The sequence below is a fragment of the Alosa pseudoharengus genome, unplaced genomic scaffold (assembly GCF_046254945.1).
Source record: "Alosa pseudoharengus isolate Yale_2024_CS ecotype anadromous, Long Island Sound unplaced genomic scaffold, YU_APseudo_1.1 YU_APseudo_1.1_scf_19, whole genome shotgun sequence".
Classification (NCBI taxonomy): Eukaryota; Metazoa; Chordata; class Actinopteri; order Clupeiformes; family Clupeidae; genus Alosa; species Alosa pseudoharengus.
The window spans coordinates 36,552,510-36,571,448 of record NW_027468657.1 but is presented as its reverse complement, the minus strand read 5'-3'; the positions used below and the strand labels follow the sequence as shown (position 1 = coordinate 36,571,448).

The 18,939-nt window shown below is 40.2% G+C and overlaps 2 protein-coding genes across 5 annotated transcripts in view; one reads left to right on the top strand and one right to left on the bottom strand.

The window, feature by feature from the left end:
* The window catches only part of LOC143132829 (histone RNA hairpin-binding protein-like), a 44,281-nt gene extending 43,186 nt beyond the window's left edge, over positions 1-1,095 (bottom strand). For all 3 annotated transcript variants that reach the window (XM_076292637.1, XM_076292638.1, XM_076292639.1), the window contains exon 1: positions 951-1,095. In XM_076292637.1, the coding sequence (XP_076148752.1) occupies positions 951-1,000 (50 nt within the window). In that variant the 5' untranslated portion in view covers positions 1,001-1,095. The remainder of the gene's footprint in view (positions 1-950) is intronic.
* Positions 1,096-6,327: 5,232 nt separating this feature from the next.
* Positions 6,328-18,939, top strand: part of LOC143132827 (dual specificity protein kinase CLK4-like) — a 125,743-nt gene continuing 113,131 nt past the window's right edge. For both annotated transcript variants that reach the window (XM_076292636.1, XM_076292635.1), the window contains exons 1-4: positions 6,328-6,431; positions 13,488-13,748; positions 14,190-14,280; positions 15,374-15,443. In XM_076292636.1, the coding sequence (XP_076148751.1) occupies positions 13,560-13,748; positions 14,190-14,280; positions 15,374-15,443 (350 nt within the window). In that variant the 5' untranslated portion in view covers positions 6,328-6,431; positions 13,488-13,559. The remainder of the gene's footprint in view (positions 6,432-13,487; positions 13,749-14,189; positions 14,281-15,373; positions 15,444-18,939) is intronic.

Below are 18,939 nucleotides of genomic sequence, written 5' to 3'. Positions count from 1 at the left end.
CGAAAACACAGAGAAGAACCGCGAAAGCCCTTTTGTTAAAAGGCACCAGCTGGCTTGCAACTGTTCTTCTCAATGCTGGGTGTAACGCTAAGACTTGTGTTTGTAAGCCGAAGGTATCGATGTAAACTCGCAAGTTTTACACTCGACAACAATTGCGTTTTCTACTATGCAACACAAACGTGGCAGTTATCATGTTAGCTTGATGGCCAATTTCATTCGATGCTTAGAAATCAAGCTAGTAAAACCTGCCAACTTTACGTTAACGTTAGTATTTTTCTAACGGTACAGCTCACGAACTTAGCCGTTATGAGTGAATTTCAACCTTATTATGACTGAATTACTCAACTGTGTTAAAAAATGCGTAAAGTTGTACATGTTGACTTAACAACTGACAGACATGTATAAGTTAATGTTTCCCTATTAACTAACGTTAGCCAATCAATAACGTTACCATTAACGTTAGCTTGCAGGGACACACAGACATGTAACTTTGACAAGACCTTTCACTTTACAAACAGTAACGTTAAAATCTACAATACAAGCTGTCTAAGGTATGCCTAAGTTAATAGAAGTAGCAATGGTTACACACAATTTCAACGATTGTGTACGTGACTGGCTTAAAATTCCGGAAGCAAAGGAACGCTAACTATAACGTTAGGTTAACTTACTGGCGTCCTGGCTTTAACATAATTTATCATTTGGTTAAACTCTGACAAAGCAACGTTGGCAAAAATTACGAACATTAGCGTTACATCTCTAACAACAATTGCATTAACGTTAACTAAGTTAAACGTTACAGAAAATTGACGTAGCTGCTAAGCGTTTAAGTTAATGAATTGCTTAAGGAAATTGACATTAGCGTTAAGTTAGTTAATTGCTTTAGAATTAACGTTAGCGTTACCTGTGACGTTACGGGGCCAAGGTCTAACATTAAAGTTATTTCCACCTACCTTAAATCGCCACCTGTAATTTGCCGACGTTTTTGACTGTTTGAAGACATGTCTTTGAATGAGAGAACGTAACTTATTGCTTTCTATGCGTGCGGTTCTGTGTTGTGCAGAAATACTGGCAGCGACAAAGCTGTATCTGGGTCGAAGCTGCATCGACTGCACATGCGTGAAGCCTCCTTCTACTTTTATTTTATTGGCGATTGGCATAACAACTTGGTGCATTACCGCCACCAACTGTTAGGGATGTGGATCTATGGGAATAAGGATCAGACGGGAGAAAAGGAGTTAAGTGATGTTCTAAAATCCTTTCACCTGTTGATTTTAAGTATGTCATAAGACGTTTTCATGCTGGTGGTTTTAAAGAAGAAAAAGAAAGTAAACCCTCTAATGTTAAACTTGTGTATCCTAATGCTTTTGTAATGGTAGCTGGTCTGTATTAGCCTGACAAGCCAGACCCACATTCAAATGTAGGGTCTGGGCACTCACCTTTGGGCTTTGGCAGTGCTCAGTCCGAGGGGCGGGATAATCGGTTGTCTTTCAAATTCCCTCTGCACGCAATAGGACAGCGCCATGAGTCCCATGCGTTTTCCCACCAGCAGAGCTAGTTGGCCAGTGCAAACTTTTGCCAACTTAAACCAAAGTCCTTTTAGGCAAGTCCCTCCACTCGGCGGCCCTATGGCAACGCTTTTTGGGCACTCGTCGGGCATCCATTTCGGCAAAATGCGCGTGCGCAAGGCTTCACGACACCAATCTTGCTCCAGCAGCGAGATCACAACACATGATTGGCACGATGTCTTCACAACACACCATATGATTGGCTCAATGTATTCACATCACACCACATGATTGGCTCAATGTATTCACATGTCGATGTTTTGCAGAGGAATGGGGTGTGATATGTGTAGTAACGGCCCCATGCATATCTATGAAGGATTTTTTGAGTGCTGTGTCTCCTCATTAGAAAGTCTCTGCTTAAACCCATCTATGGCCATAATGGTTGACAAGGGTTTCGTTGTAGAAGACTGTGCCCTGCAAAGTCCACATACCTACCTTTCTGTGTAAGAGAGCACAACTCTTTGAGCCAGAGGTCAGGAAGACACATCTGAGAGCAAGCGGAGGTCCGTTCCCATAGCAACCGGAACGCAACTGCTTGTGCCACTCCTTAAAGTGACAGTGTATATATATATATATATATATATACATATATATATACATAGAGATCATATTTATTTACTAATAAACATATGACCAATGTGGTCACCTGTTTTGGTTTCTGGTTCTGGTTTTGAAATTGCAATACATTTCTACATGGTCTCCAACTTTGGGCAGAAATTATAATGTAGGCTATATGTAAACTATTTTTGTCAGTACGTACATTTTTGTAAATTGCTTAGCCATAGAGTAGCCCACCACCACGGTTCTTATATTTCCAGATTCCAGACAATCCCACTTACACAGATATCAATATATGTTTCTACTAACATGCAGACGCAGATATATAGGCTGACATAAGACATATGCAAATATTATCACATTATACTTTTCTGGGTAGCCCAGACTGTCCTGAAAAAGGAAGATAGCATGTATAGATGGCTATTGCAATGACCAAGATAACTAGCTAAGATTAACTACAGTGCTGAACAACACAGGTGACCACTTCCACATAATTTCACTGAGTGCTAAAATGTACACTGTTTTTGACCAATTTTGAACTGTGAAACTCAGCAAATAGTCCAGTGGACAGAAAGGTGAACCCGGAAATGTTGAGTACACCAAAGTTTTATGATGGAAATATATAGTATGGCTTCCCAGCATGCAGAAACTGCCGGATGCTAATTTGCATATGTTGGGCAATTTGTGTAATTTAGCTAATTAGCATAAATTAGCATAATCACCTATATTGATCATATTATAAGAGCTGCTTGGCCAAAATGGACCATGTTAGTATGTTTTTAGGGGTTACTGGAGATGCTGAGTCCATATCTGACATTTTCAAGATTCAAAATCTGAATTGGAGGATAAAAATGTTCAGTGTTTAGGAATAATTTGGATTCTCAAGTTATTTCTGAATTCCACAATAATTTTGGAAATAGCTATTCACTGGCCCTCTGCTGTGACTCACAATTGAGTAAGAACTAGCCTCTACTACTCCTCACTGTCCTCATCTGTTGTCCTGTCACCATCTTCTCCAGACTCTTCATCCCTGTCCTTCTGCTGTTTTTGATGTGTAAATATATTGCCACATGTAACATCACTGCCTTTGCAGAAACAATAATTAGTACAGGCCAGGCCTGCAGCTGCACAGCTGCACTTTCCAGATACATGTATACACAGTTTTAACCCAGCTTTGCAGTTACAGCTGATAACATCTAACAAATCAGGAGGAGCAACAGGACTTGAATCGAGGGTGGGCAAGTTCCTCTTCTTTCTTCATACCTGTCTTCTAATCCCTCCAAACGCGGTTATATCCACAGCCGGTGGATCAGGACGGTCTGCTGCTTTCCAAAGCAGCACCTGTAGATGGGCACGTTTTCCATGGAGGAGCAAGACCTCACCGCCTGGGATGAATTACTGCACGGGCCTACCGGGCCAGGCCCAGGGGCCCAAGGGGTCAGGGGACCCTGAAGCCCAAGCCTTTGCATGAAATCACTGCCTCAATATCAACACATCAAGATGTAGGCTATGAATCTGATTGAATTTAGTATTGGCCATCCCCAAAATGCACCAGAATACAGGAAATCACATCAAACCAATTAAAATATTTCTGAGGAAGGACCCCCAAACCCCCCTTCCACATATGCGACAATTAATGGGGGGCCCTTAATACATCTGGGCCCAGGGGCCCGAAAGTTCATAATCCGTCCATGCTCACCGCAAGGAGGAGGCCCAAGCAAAAGGATCCGAAGAGAACCCTTGTAAGGGGTACTGAAAAGCTTACAGAGGCCTTCAGACCTTGAGCCCCTGCCCCCGCCGGACAGCTTTAGGTTGGAGTTGGCGGTGGCCCTGGCTGCGGAGCAGAGCAGAGGTGGAGCGGCAAGGAGGTGGTGCCTTGAGGACGGACAGTTGGCGGAGCCTGTTCCAGTCGGCCTGTTCGCCGGTGCTCTTTAGAAAAATAAGGGGGGAAAAAAGTTTGTTGTGTGAAATCCGATGGCACGAGCCAGAGAGAAGGTCTAGGCCTTGGCGCGATCAAGGCGGTGTGGAGCGGCCGGAACAGCGGAGGACAGCTCTGCGACAAGGCAGCAGAGGAGGGACGCCAACGTCGGTAGCTGTAGCCTGATTGCGCAGCGTGGTCCGGCTACGATGGAACTGGAGTCTGCTGCTCCGACTGGCGAGATGACGGAGTGGAGCATCGGAGGTGCAGTGCCAGTTACGGTGCTCAGCGCCGGAGAGTCTGTGGCAGTGGAGGCTAGGCCCCGCCAGGTGTTGGAGGAACGTTGCGGTGGTGCACACTGCGAAAGTGCGACCTGAGGGCGTTCACTGAAGGGAGCTGGGGACGAGAGGCGACAGACCAGGTGACTGCTAGCACGCCCCGCATTGGGCCGCTGGTGGTTGTGCTTCCCCAGGGTGAGTAGGGCTCTTGCGGTGTCTGCACCCCACCTGCTGTGTGGCAGTGCCAGAGACTAATTGCTGGACTGAATGTGGGAACGCCCGCGCCGAGGATGGCAATGGCTTGCTGGGGTAACTGTGCAACGCCAGCGTGCTGGACTGAGCTTGAGATTCCCACGATGTTTAGTGCTGGGGAGAACTGAATGATCATCTCAATACCAATGTTTCCCAAAAGGCTTGTCCCAAGGAGAACAGTATTACCTTAAACACATGAGGAAACTGAACTGTCCAATCAGTAGACTAGGATAAGTAACAACTATGCTACTTTGTTTACAATATTTCCAGGCTTCAACCAGACAGCTGAATGTGGTAGAGTTGTAATAGAAATAGTAGGCCTAAGCTATAGGCTAATCTGCATGTGCTGTCATAAATATCAGACATTCAGTATTCTCTCTTTTTATATCAGGATATAAAATAATACAGATATATTACATTATAATCCTCTGGTATTCTAAGGTAGGCTATTGAAATGTCTAGCCCCCCCCCTCTAAAAAAAGAAACATCGAGGTTCGTATCAAACCGTGGGTCAAAAATCGTGATACGAATCGAATTGTTAGGTTGGTTATCGTTACAGCCCTACTGTATATCGCTACAGCCCTATCCTCCAAATATCTGTCTAAATTGTACCAAAAAAAAGCTTAATGAGAGTAAAATGTGACCAAACCAAGTTTAAATAGTGATTTTGAATCTTGAAAATGTCAGATATGGACTCAGCATCTCCAGTAACCCCTAAAAACATACGAACATTGTCCATTTTGGCCAAGCAGCTCTTATAATATGATCAATATAGGCTATTATGCGAATTAATGCTAATTAGCTCAATTACACAAATTGCCCAACATATGCAAATTAGCATCCGGCAGTTTCTGCATGCTGGGAACCCATACTATATATTTCCATCATAAAACTTTGGTGTACTCAACATTTCCGGGTCCACAATGGGGCTCTATGGGATGTCCACCGGACTAAAATATGCTTTGAGGTTGTAGACTTATTGCAGTATCATCACAACTGTTCCACCTGTGTGTGCATGCGTAAAATGCATAATAGTGTAGGCTACAGCATAAATATTTCTATCCATAGATAAAACTAGATGTACCGCTGAGCAGTACAAAATATGACCGCCGCCCAGTCCAGCAGATTTTTTCCACAAAAATAAGTCACGTTTGTTAAATTGTGTTCATTTCCTACTTTGTTTCTTTTTTTGTGTTTGTAATTGAGTGTGTGGTTGTTTTTGTGTATATGTGTGCTTCTGTGTGTGTTTATTGAGTGTGTGTGCCTGCATGTAAGTTAGTTTTGTGTGTGTGTGTGTTTTTGTGTTTGTTTGTGTGTGTGTGTGTGTCTTTGTGTATGTAGGTGTGTTTGGCTGCATGTGTGTGAGGGTGGGTGTGTGTGTATGTGTGTTTATGTGTTTGTGTGCGTGTGCGTGTTTGTGCGTGTTGTGTGTGTGCATGTATGTGTGTGTGCATGTGTAGTGTGCTATTCAACTACCTAGCCCATCTGTTACAATAATGTATACAGAACTGGTTCCTTTCCTTCAAAATACTGTAGGGGACTAGTGAATCACCATCATTTAAAAATGTTAACAAACATATACACATATATATTAGTGCTGTCATTAACGGCGTTAATGTAAACCTATTTTAACGGCGTCAATTCACGGAGTCAATTCATATGCTGTTGCAACAACTAGTAACGTTAGAACAACTACAACACCACACTGGATCTAACTAGACCGTGCTGCATGTACACGCCCCCTTTTAGGGGAAAGGGAGCTGTTTGGATAATGGAAACCTATGCTGCATCAAAGTGGGAAGCGAAAAGGGCTTACTTACTAAATCTTGAAACAAACGTGAATAAAAGGCACAAAATAAGGTTGGTGTAAGAGTTATTTGTGTGTTTATGGGATTAATGTGACCATTATGTCCCTATGTTTTGCTCTTTCCAGTTTAGCCTACTAACAGGAGTGTCACGAATGTATAGGCACAGTCAAACTGCCCTTGGCTGACTATAACTAAGTTCGGCAAGCTTAACTTTACATGTCATAACATCAACTAAACATAAGTCACACATTCATTCTATCACTTGTAATATGAACGAACGTAGCCTTTTTCCTACAACTAGGTGAGATAATTGGCTATGCCTGTTATACTGAAGTTCCACAGTTAGCTAGCTAGCAAGCTAACCGTTTTACATGGGATATCGTGCTGAATGGGTAATGTACATAGTTTCGACATGATAAGTTACATACACATAATTCTTCATAACTGCCGTGTTAGTAAAATGATTTAATGGCCTGTAAATTAATAACGTCAAGGTGTGATTAGGCTAGCTGTCTTTCCCATTGGAATCAATGATATAATGTTAACTTGTTTTCCATGGGGCGTGATGCAGATTAAATGTAGCCTATCTTTATGATCATGTGCTTTAGTAGGCTACGTAAAGGTAACGTAAAGGCATGCTGCACACACTTGTTTGGGCTTATGAGCCGGCCAAAGAGTAGATTCGTATAATAAACACCAACGCAGTTCTGAACTCCTGATCAGCTGAATGGTGTTTTAAATTGCTGTGGACACCGATGCCGACATGAGTGCGATGCACTCTGCTTTCGACATTCATTTACTGTACATTAGATTCCATTCTTTTCAATACAGCTCTGCACACCAGCATCGCACTTTGCCGCCGTGTAAATCACAATTCAGTTATTTGGTCGACGCCACTCCATAAAATCCATTGTTCATCCAGTGTTTGCGTGTTAAAAACTTCGGCGCTGATGTGTGTGGCAAGTGACAGTGTAGGCCTATAAAATGGCAGTGCACTCATGTCGAAAAGTTCCTTATTTTCAACTGAACTCAAAGATAATGAATATAGTATTTTATGTTTGTTATGCCCTTTATTAGCTTTATTTTTGAAGAATATATTGTGTTGCCTGAGGTCTGCTGCACATCTTTTGAAATTTGATTTGAAATAATCAAATAGACCTACGTCTTAAAGTTAAGTTAATGAAGTAACTTGCTTTGCTTTCATTTGAATCCTAATCAAGATACACAATAATTGCTTTATATTGTTAATATGGACTCTATAGAATAATAGAATTTTAATCATGCGATAAAATATGTGATTAATCGTGATTAACTATAGGAATTCAGCGATTAATCGTGATTACATTTTTTAATCGTTTGACAGCACTAATATATATATATATATATATATACTTACTAATTAGTAGTAAGTACCAAAAGAGAATATGTACAGTATAACCCACTGTCTGAATAAATTCCAAATAGTGGGAGAACATTGTAGAATAAGCAAGTATATGGCTCAACCTCGCTGCACTTCACTGCCCAGGTTGCTGTGTCAAACAGCACTTAACAACTGGGAGATTGGTTCCCATTCTAAAGTGGAAACTGGTTTGTTAGCAGCAAGCACATTATCATCAGTAATACCTATGCAGTACTGTATGTACTTACTAGTCATTAATTGGTTCCATATTCTAAAGTCAGGCATTACTCTCCCTCTGATAAAAATTACATGGTGGGAACAGTCTAGAGACTATAACCCCTGGTCAATACAGACTTCTTTACCCTTAATACATTGCTAGTGCATCCAGTATTCTTTGAAAATATGGTCACTGTTCTAAAGTAGAGGTTGGGAATGTGTTGACAATGGAAAAAAGATGAGAAAAGTGACAACATTGAAAATGTTTATTTGACATTCTGAGACGTTCTTTAATTCGGGACCATTATCGCTCGTTTCAATTGAAGACCTTGCAGTTGGAAATGTCGTTTGCTTATTCAAAGTTTAAAGACAGCCCAAAGTAGCCTGGGCTATTCGAAGTGTCCGTTTATTGCACATCATTTTTTTACGTCATTTTGAAGAGCCACTGCATACCCGTGTGTCTTGGCGTGTTGTTGCAAAATCCGCGGAGTTCACTTTATTGTTGAGGTCAGACATGACAAGTTTTCACCCGTGTAACCTACACTGATCCAACTCTGCCAAAGCCCTGCTTCTATCCTCACTGGTAGCTTACAGTACAGTGGTGTGTGGGAGGGGGAGTGGCTAGCGGCGAAAGCCAATGTGCTTCTTTTACCGATATATTTAACGATATCTTTTGAATTTCTTATTCAAACAACGTCAAATTTGGCACTGCACTTACTCATGCCCATAGCAAGACACCTGTCAAGTTTGAAATCAGTCTGACAAACGGTCAGCGAGATATGCGTGCCACAGACACACAGACAGACAGACAGACAGACACACAGACGCTTCTTGCTTTATAGATAGATAAAAAGGGCAAAAGACAACAAAAAAAATTGTCATTCAACAGATCTTTGTTATAATATATTCTTCTTTGAAACGGGATCCACCTACCACATATCAAAAACTTGTACACACTTTTTTCCATTGTCAACACACTCCCAACTATTAGCAATGTATTAAGGGTAAAGAATGTCTATATATCAATACCAATACCAATGCAACAACACATCATCAGTAGGGTAAAACTAACCTGTCTCACGACGGTCTAAACCCAGCTCACGTTCCCTATTAGTGGGTGAACAATCCAACGCTTGGTGAATTCTGCTTCACAATGATAGGAAGAGCGGACATCAAAGGATCAAAAAGCGACGTCGTTATGAACGCTTGGCTGCCACAAGCCATTTATCCCTGTGGTAACTTTTCTGACATATATTTTACGACCCTTTCCGTTTCTGCTGTCACAACAAATCTAACATTACAGCGAGTAGTTGGTGAATAGCCTAGATTGTATTAATCAAGACAAGTGAAGTGAAGTCACACACACCAACCCCCCCCCTCATACACACACCATTTCATCAACAACACCCCCCCCCACCCTAATCACACAACATACCCCCTCCCCACACACACACAGATACACCCCCCACAATAAAAAAAATACTTATTTCTTCATGAGATTTTCCTTTTTCTCAAAATAAATTAGCTTCCCTTCAAGGTTGGATTTTTCCTATTTTTTTTTCATTGTGAGATTACAATAAATCACCAACAGATTATTGTTTATACCGGTTTTTAGTCAACTTTAGCAGAGGTGCCAATAATTCTGGAGGGTACTGTAGGTGTACGATACGATGATTTTAGTCTAGTGAATAAAAGTTTAGCATAGTGCATAAGGATATGTGGATGCAATTCATTATGTTTTCTACTGTATGTCAAAGATAAAAGTCGGAAAAAAAACTTTCTGGGATGTTATGTCCCCTGCTAATATAAAGACACTTTGGATGTTGGTGTTGTGTAAGTTTGAAGAAGGCCAGATGGCCGAAACGTCACTTCAACATTAAAACGTGGAGCAGAGTGTGTGACTTTCTCTTTATTTTCTTTAACATTTGTATACACAAGAAGCCAGCACCTCAGGAAAGACTTCATTGGTGTGCGATAACTCTTTTTTTCTATGTCCCCTGCTAGGGTCAGGGAACTATAACAAAACTAAATAAAGCAAGAGCAAAACATGGCAGACAATGGTGGATAAATTTGAAAATAATCAATAATTTATTATAATTAAACTAGAACATATATAAAGGCAAAAATTAACATTCAAAACAAAATAGCAAGCGAAGGCCAGAAGGCCAAAAACGAAGCCGCCCAATTTCCAGGCCTCTCTCCCAGACTCTCACTCTGAGAGGGACTTTGAGACTTGGACGTAGTGTGGGCTAGAGCGGAGCATGAAGCGTGGCGTGGCAGCGGTAGCGTTCTGCGAGGAACTAAAAAACGAGCCGGACCCTGGAGTGACGTCAGGCAGCACCTTTTATAGGGCTGGTCCAGCAATTACGCCCTCTGCTGGAGTGTCTGAAAAACAGCAGGAACACACAAATAGATAGGGACGTAACAGGGATCATAGAAGAGATAAGTGTCTTGCAATGTCCACTAAAATTACATTAAACCCAAATAGTAGGCCTAAATGATGTACATCCCACAGCCTAGGTTGGTTAGCAACACAAACTTGAGGGATGCAAGTGAGCAAATCAACTTGATATTAGCCTATTATTATGTGTTACCATAGCATCACTTAAACTAGCAGCCATGTCTCGCTGTTTATGGCACCGGATGGCAGTTGTCTACACATATCACAACCCTTCCGCGGCAAAACGTCGACATGTGAATACATTGAGCCAATCATGTGGTGTGTTGTAAAATACATTGAGCCAATCATGTGGTGTGCTGTGAAGACATCGTGCCAATCATCTGTTGTGATGTCGCTGCTGGAGCAAGATTGGTGTCATGAAGCCTTACGCACACGCATTTCTGCCGAAATAGATGCACGATAAGTGCCCAAAAAGTGTTGCAATATGGCCGCCGAGTGGAGGTACTTGCCTGATAAGGACGTTGAGAAATGGAGATCTATGTGAAAAATCACTGGAGTTCTCCTTTAAGTTTGAGCAGTAGTTGATTTTCAAAGTTAGTTGCACTCATCCTTGGGTCGCTTTGCAGTGAACAGTAATCCAGCACAACTGAAAAGCCCCTCATAGGCAGCTGAGGCAGGCAGGCCAATGTTTAGTTGCAGAGAGTTTTTTTTATATTTGGAAACGAGCAGAAGGTTCAGCAGATTAAAGGGCGTCGAACTGGGGGGGAAAGTGGGAAGTATAGGGCCCCAATCGAGGAGAGGGCCCTTGAAAAGTGGAATACAGGGGGCACAACATTTTCACCAGGCATTAGTAATAACTCAGGTAATCCACACATAAAAAATCCAAACAACTCCAAAGTAGAGTCATGTGTAATGAAGTGGAATAACACAGGGAAAAAGTATTGAACACGCTAAGAAAAAGCACTAAGGCAAGGGAAGGAACGAGCTGGAATCTGTAAGTAGTTAGAGAGTAGTTATCCTTTCTATCTGTGCAAATTAATATAAGCTTGGTTAGTAACCTACATATTGATGGGCTATAAAAAGGTTTTTCATTACCAAGGTGTCACACAAGAAACATTTCATGATGGATAAAAGCAAAAAGCTCTCCCAAGACCTTGCAACCTTGTTGCAAAACATATCAATGAAACTGGTTACAGATGCATTTCAAAACTTCAGAATCTTCCAGTAAGCAGCATGCGAGCCATTATCTGCAAGTGGAAGGAACATCACTGCATCATCAACCGGCCTTGCACAGGATCTCCTCGCAATATTTCTGACCAGGGAGTCAGAAGGATAGTCAATTCCAAGAGCCAAGGACCACTCGGAGAAAGCTCCAGAAAGACTTGAAGGCAGCCAATTCAATTAAGCAGTTCTGGAAGTAACTAAAGATCAGGATTCACAAGAGGGACCCCTGGAATCTGTTTAGAACGATGGGCCAAAATCACACCTGATACTGCGACTAATAAGTTTTGTCATACAGAAAATGACTTGAAGCTGTCTTTACAAACAAAGGCTTTTCCACAAAGTAGGCTATTGAAGAAATTTCAGTAGGCACGTTCAATACTTTTTTCCTGTGTCATTTCACTTTAATACACAAAACTCTTATGTTTGGATTTTTTATATGTGTGTTAATATAATGTGTGGTGAAAATTTCGACTCACTGGAAGTTTAGGCTAATTACTGAAAAAAATTTTTTCCACCATATATTTATTTTACCTGAATATTTTAACTTCCAAATTAAATGTCAAAATGAATGTCAGACGAAATTTAAAGTTTGACTGACTGGATTTTGTATACAAAACATAGTGAAAACTGTCTAAGGTCACTCTCACTCTTCCTTGCTAAAGAGCTAAACGGTTTAGTCCGCCTGCACAATTCATAAGGTAGTCTATCTTTTGTTTATTTAGTTGAGCATCGCTAGTAGTGGACCGCTAATTGTTGTGCTTCTGGTGCAATGTCTTTCTCCAAGAAAGCCAAGTCAGGTTACTAAAAACAAAGGCCAAAACAGGAAAAAGAGCAACATTAAAATGAGGGGAAACAACTGCTAATAAACTTCTTTCCAAAGAAAGGTGAGCACAAACGTCAAAACACAAAATCCCATGGTGTTTGCTTGAATATCTCCGCAATCATTGGTGCTAAAACGAACTGAGAAAACCTTTCTGTTTTCGTTAGTCTTAACTTTTTTTTAACTGTTTCGTTAGTCTTAACTTTTTTTTTTTACTCAAGTAACGGATGGGATTTTTGATGTAGAGAAGTACAATACTTCACTCAAAATGTAATCAAGTAAAATTTAAAATACCGATTTTATAAACTACTTAAAAAATACAAAATACACAGAAAAACTACTCAATACAGTAACGTGAGTACATGTATTTCGTTACTTTCCACCTCTGGCCACGAGACATTATAATTTACAGTGGATTATTTTTGAAACAAGCATAATATCCACTTCTATTTGGCCTTGACTGGAACAGGCTCAAGATGTGCTTACAGGATCCATGCCTTTTTTTAGAACAGGTGTCTATTCCTGGAGAACCGACACTGTGCACAGCTAATATAGATTTCAAAAATTTTCACAGCTATAAGATAGGATTATTAAATGTACAAGGTTTGTGAAGTTGACCAATGATTGTAGATGTTTAAATTAGTAGGTTTAGTCTGTAAGAAGGACTCATTTCATAGTTTGGAGTTTACCCAACTGCCTGGTCCTTTGACTTTTGCTTAGTGGCTTGAAATTCACTTCTCAGCTTCACAGATAGAACCGCTGTTGCTGTGTGGGTGCAGTAGTAGCAAATGGCTATTTATGATTTCTTGTCTCTAAGTGTGAGGGGATATGATCGTGTGGGAGTAATAAAAGCTTGATGTACTGCAGAGATCAAGTGTACCCACAGGAATTTCCTGCAGGTTCTCAGGGAGTAGATAATGAATCTGATATGTTGCTAATTAAAAATGTTTTGCATATATATCACAGGGCATGAAAAGGTCTGCTGTCACATTAGGCTGAGTATGGATTGAAATCCTTGACGTTAACCCATTTTGATCTGATCTTACAGTTTGTCAGGGACTACCTGGAGAGCAGAAGTTTGACTGACAGTCTGGAGACTGGAAACAAGTGTGAATGGGACATGGGGTACGAAAAAAAGAACTATCACATTGCTTCCAAGGACTTGGAGCACCATAGTGGCAGACAGAATGAGCAAGATTGGCACCATTTTACCAGATCTTCTGGACATCATGGATATAACCAACATAGCAATAGGAGATATCACCACGAACAATATCATAACATCGAAAACTGTAAACACTCAGACTCGGTATGGAGATTTCCATCTCATTTTCGTCAGATATAATAAGATATTTGGAGAGGAGAGTTGTTACCTTAAGTATTTTAATCTGATACGTATGTTAATGCAAGAGAGATGCAATGTACAGAAATGTCAGAGGTCAGAGCTTAGTTGAGAATGCCCAGTCAATCCAGTGAAGGAAAATGCCAATACCATGAATGCTTAAACGCTTATAAATACTTAATCTATTTTCTGAAAATGGTACAGATGTACTATGTGGGATTTCTCTTGTGTGTACCTTGCTACTTTGTTTTTCTTTAATGGTGACTGCGTCCTGTCTGTCTCGGAAATCGCTGGCTTGTGGGGCCACCTGATCCCCTTCTCATTGGATGAATGATACTGGTCCGGCTTCCCCAACTGTCATCGGTTTATGTTGCTCTTGGTGATGATGATGATGATAATAAACCACAGAGGACCTACCAAAGAACAAGAGCCACCAGTATTGGAGATGACGAGGAAGGTCACTTGATCTATCACAATGGAGACATGCTGACATCAAGATGTACAGAATATCTATCTATCTATCTATCTATGTATATATATTATGCATCTGTTTTGAGAGTTATATTTCAGGTATGTGCATGTACCATACTTGTCCATTACAATGACTGTAAAGAGCATGGATGTCATGACTGAAATTGGCCATGTAGCTGCAGTGATGAAGACTCGTAAGTACGTCATACGTAATTTGATGGTAAAATAACCAATTTTCATTCTCAAATGTAGTAAACAACATGTGTTTGCCACACTATATATTATTTTTCTTTTAAAAAAATCCTGTTATTAGTCATGTTTACCCAGTACTAAGGGTAAACACACTTTCACTATTACACACACTATTGTGTAGCTAAGGTCTCTGTTCTGAGCGTTAATGGAGCTCACAGCTATATGAGGGTAGGCATGGGCTCCAGGTATCTGTAAGCCATGTGTAATCTACCTCCTGAGTAACTCTGGCTCTGTCTGATTTATGTTTCCCTTTCATACAAACAATGATTCGTTTAAGAAAACATACAAAAGACAGATCAAAAATGAACGCAGACTCTGACCGTGTACTCTATTTGACCGTCCAAATAGTACAGTAGTACAAATAGCACACTGCAAAGAATCTGGCTGCAACTTTGATAAAATATTATATTACCCCATTTACCCCATTTTGATTAGTTTTGGCTTCATCACAGTGCAGTGTTCTGTTATCTGAAGTCTTCTTCTTCTTCTTCTTCTTCTTCTTCTTCTTCTTTTTACAGTGCATGAAAATCCACTGTACTGTTCTTCCTAGGCTTCTCATTATTATTCCGCTGACCGCTTTTTCTGTGCACAATTTCTCTTCAACCGTTTAACCTAGAAACTTCCTTTATGTAATGGTAATTCCTCGGAATTGCATTTTCTAGTTTTCTACTAATGTTAGTTAAGCCATGATGCCATGCTGTCCATGCTTTTTACAGTCATTAATCCATCAACTTGGTTAACATGATTGTGTGTAGGAGATCCTTTTCCATTAGTTTGAATATTGGAGTTATTTTTTTATCATGGAATTTCTTTTACAGAAGGTTTGGATGTCTGTATTCCATAGTTCTAATTCAGAATTCCACTTGCAGATGAAATTGTTGGTACATTAGGAGAAGGTGCTTTTGGAAAGGTGGTGGAATGCATTGATCATTCAATCAAGTAAGTGAGTTTTTCACTTTAAGTAAATGCTGTCTTTTTTGTTTAATAACAATAATACATTTTTGATTATATTATATTAATGAATTATTCACACACTGAAAACAAAATCAAATATAATTTAAGTATTTTGAATTTTGACTTAATTGTAGTCCGGTACTAGAAGTACAAAAGATGGTAAATGGATGGCTTGTGATGTAAGTGTTATGAAAGGAGAAAAAGGCTGCACTTTGCATGAAAAACTGTGTATTCCACAGAAGCGTTTCGGCATAGTGCCTTCTTCAGTGTGCTCAAGTAAATGAATGCTAGGCTACAACCTAACTTAAATACCTACACCCTCACCACTAATCAACCAATCTTCATAGTGTCATTCAATACAACAACTCAATCATTTATCTAATTGGCTCATTGGCTATGTCTTGACCAAAAATTAGTTTATGTTCCAGAACAGATTCTAACTGCAGATACAGGGAACTGCAATGGGTTCGACAATGGCAACCAATTATGCCAACCTGTTTATGGGAAAATTTGAGCAGGATTTTATCTACTCAGCTAATCCATTCAAAAAACATTTGAAGGTGTGGTACAGGTATATTAGTGATATCTTTTTTATATGGAAAGGAACAAAGGAGGAGTTGGATGCTTTTAATTATTATGTCAACACTCAATTGCCTTCCATTCAATTTACCTTGAACTCTGACCATGAAGTCATGGCCTTTTTGGATGTATTGGTTAAAAAATGGGACAATTCAGGGGTGTGGCAATTAACAACATACAGTAAGGTGTGGTCTGGGGCGTGATCAAAAAATCGCCATCTTACACCCTCTAAAAATGGTGGTGGACAGTAACTAAGTACATTTACTTGATTGCTGTACTTAAGTATGATTTTAGAGTATCTGTACTTTACTTGAGTATTTTTTTACTTTTACTACATTACATTTGAAAGGCAAATACTGTACTTTAAGCGCATTTGAAGTGATTATTTAAATGTGAATGCAATAGACCATATTCAAGTAAATTTTTTCAATAGTTCAATTTGAACTTGGCTGTGGTATTGATAGTGACAGCAGATTCTTCTTAAGAATATTCTCTATGATCATGGTGCATTTGGAATTAAATTAGACAAGCACCTGACATTCACCACATAGCTAAATCTTTACATCATTTAATAAAAAATAAGCTACTCATATTTGAGTTATCCTGTTTTGTATTTGGCGGTGAAAATGTTTTAGATTTTTGAACAGAGAATGAATAACAATTTAAAATGAATTATTGCATCCTTTTTAACAGTTGCAAAGTTATGAAAGTAAGCAAAACGTTACATTACAGCACATTAAAAAGGACAAATACTTGTACTTTTGAATATTTAAGCATTTTTAAAAGTAAGTACTTCTGTACTTTAACTCAAGTAAAATTTTTACATAACAACTTTCACTTGTATTTGAGTAATATTTGACAAGGTGTATCTTTACTTTGACTCAAGTAAAGGAATTGTGTACTTTGTCCACCTCTGCCACTGACCAAGAAAAACCTGGGGCTGGTTTCCCGAAGCCTTCTTAACGCTACGTAGTTCGTAACCTCTAAAACTCTACCTTAACATTTTCAGGCATTTCCTGAAAGGTACCTTGCTACGAATGTCTTTCGTACGTCGTTCGTTGGTAAGAGTGGTCTGGAGCACTCTTAGAACTCTCTTAGCTGCACCTTAGCAATGTTTCGGCTCGCGACGCTAGTCGCCACCACGGTAGCCTACAGAAGGCTCGGACTGGTAATCTGTACAACTGGGCAAATGCCCGGTGGGCCGGTCTACATGTGGGCCGGTGACCTCCGGGATTTTTTTTAATTTTTTTTTTTAAGTTATTTAGCCTATTTGCGGCCCATCATGTAGCCCTAGGCCTAGCCTATAAATGCAGTTGCATCCATTTGGCTTGGGGGGTGAAAGGTCAATCATTTTGGCCCCTTCATGACAGGTTCAGTGTGTGTTACGATCGCGCCCTCCTGCCCCACCCCTCAAGTGGATTTGTCTAGGTTGGGAAATACTGTATAGCCTACGAGTCCATGCATGGTAGCCTAGGCTATATAAGTGCCCTCCGCTGGCTGGTGTTCACATCATTGCAGTTTAACCGTGAACAGCAATCAGAGGTGTCTAGTTTTATTCCATAAATATATTGTTTTTATAGACGTTAGTTGCACGCGCTACCAAGAGCTTCCATTTAGGCTAGGTACTGCACCATGTAGGCTACTGTGCGGTTTGTCTGTCAACATAAAAAATCTACGGGTAGCCTACAATTTTCGCACAACTTGGTGGAAAAGTGTAGCACAGGTTAAAGAAAACCCATTCTTTTTTGGACTCAAAAGGAACTTCAAAGTATTTCCCATATAGTAGCCTTTTAGCTCACAACGACAGTGTTACATTAGATGCACAATCAATCGCGAGTCGATGCAGGTAAAAAGTATCAACTGGTAGGTTAGTAACGAAGGTAGCCTAATTTTGCAAAATGTGATGACGGCACACAAACTTGGGCAAAAACGTTTAGTACACTTGTGGTGATAGCCTACAGTTAATGTGAATGAATCACGGATTATAACCAAAGTAAAGGAGAAGATTTGCACCAAATAAAGGCTTGTGTTTCTACAACATGTTGGCACAAAACGTAATTTCTGTCAACTACGATGTCCATGTTCAGTAGCCTATATTTTTCATTTAGTCAAGCAGTGGTCCAGTGGTGGGCCGGTCCGGGAGAAAATTGCCAGGGCCGAATTTTGTTCCCAGTCCGACCCTGGCCTACAGCAATCTTTAGAAATCTCTGTTGCGCATGCAACTCATATGGTACAATATCACTAATTTTATGTAAGTAGGCTAATAGTTTGTAAGCTAAAAGTTATGTAAGTAGACTAACAGTCAATAAAAGTGGACTGTCAGACCAGATACTAAAAGCCATGCCGAGTGTCCTGTTCGCTCTTAAACTTTCCATCACATTTGTTGCCTCTGCCTAGCCACATAGCCTGGCTAACGCCAGACCTCGCCGGAACTACACATTCATTTTCTCGTATTTGAGACGTGGTTTACGAATGCTCAGAGACATTTATTGGGTGCTACAAACGTCTATCAAATGTGTCTGTACGTAACTCATAACCGCTTCAGTGTGTCACCATCGTCTTGGTGTCCCCCCTCAGTTCTGTGATTGGTTCCTTTGTTGAGGTGAAAATCGGGTCCATGGAATCCATCCAATCGTAAATGTGTTAGAGTTATGTACTTTAAAGAACATTTCGAGCGATCACATAGCCTACGTTCAATGTTGCAATTTGAGCAGGATCTTACAAGAACATTTCAAAATGAATGGAAAGACAGAGTGATGATGAGATTTTGCACTCAGCTGTTGCCTAGGCCTGCTAGTGGTGAGTCTGTTATAGTCTATTTACTTGTATTGTAGCCTATGCAACTATTCTATTTAACGCTGTGTGCTAGTCTATTAAACACTATAGGCTTTGACCACTAGGT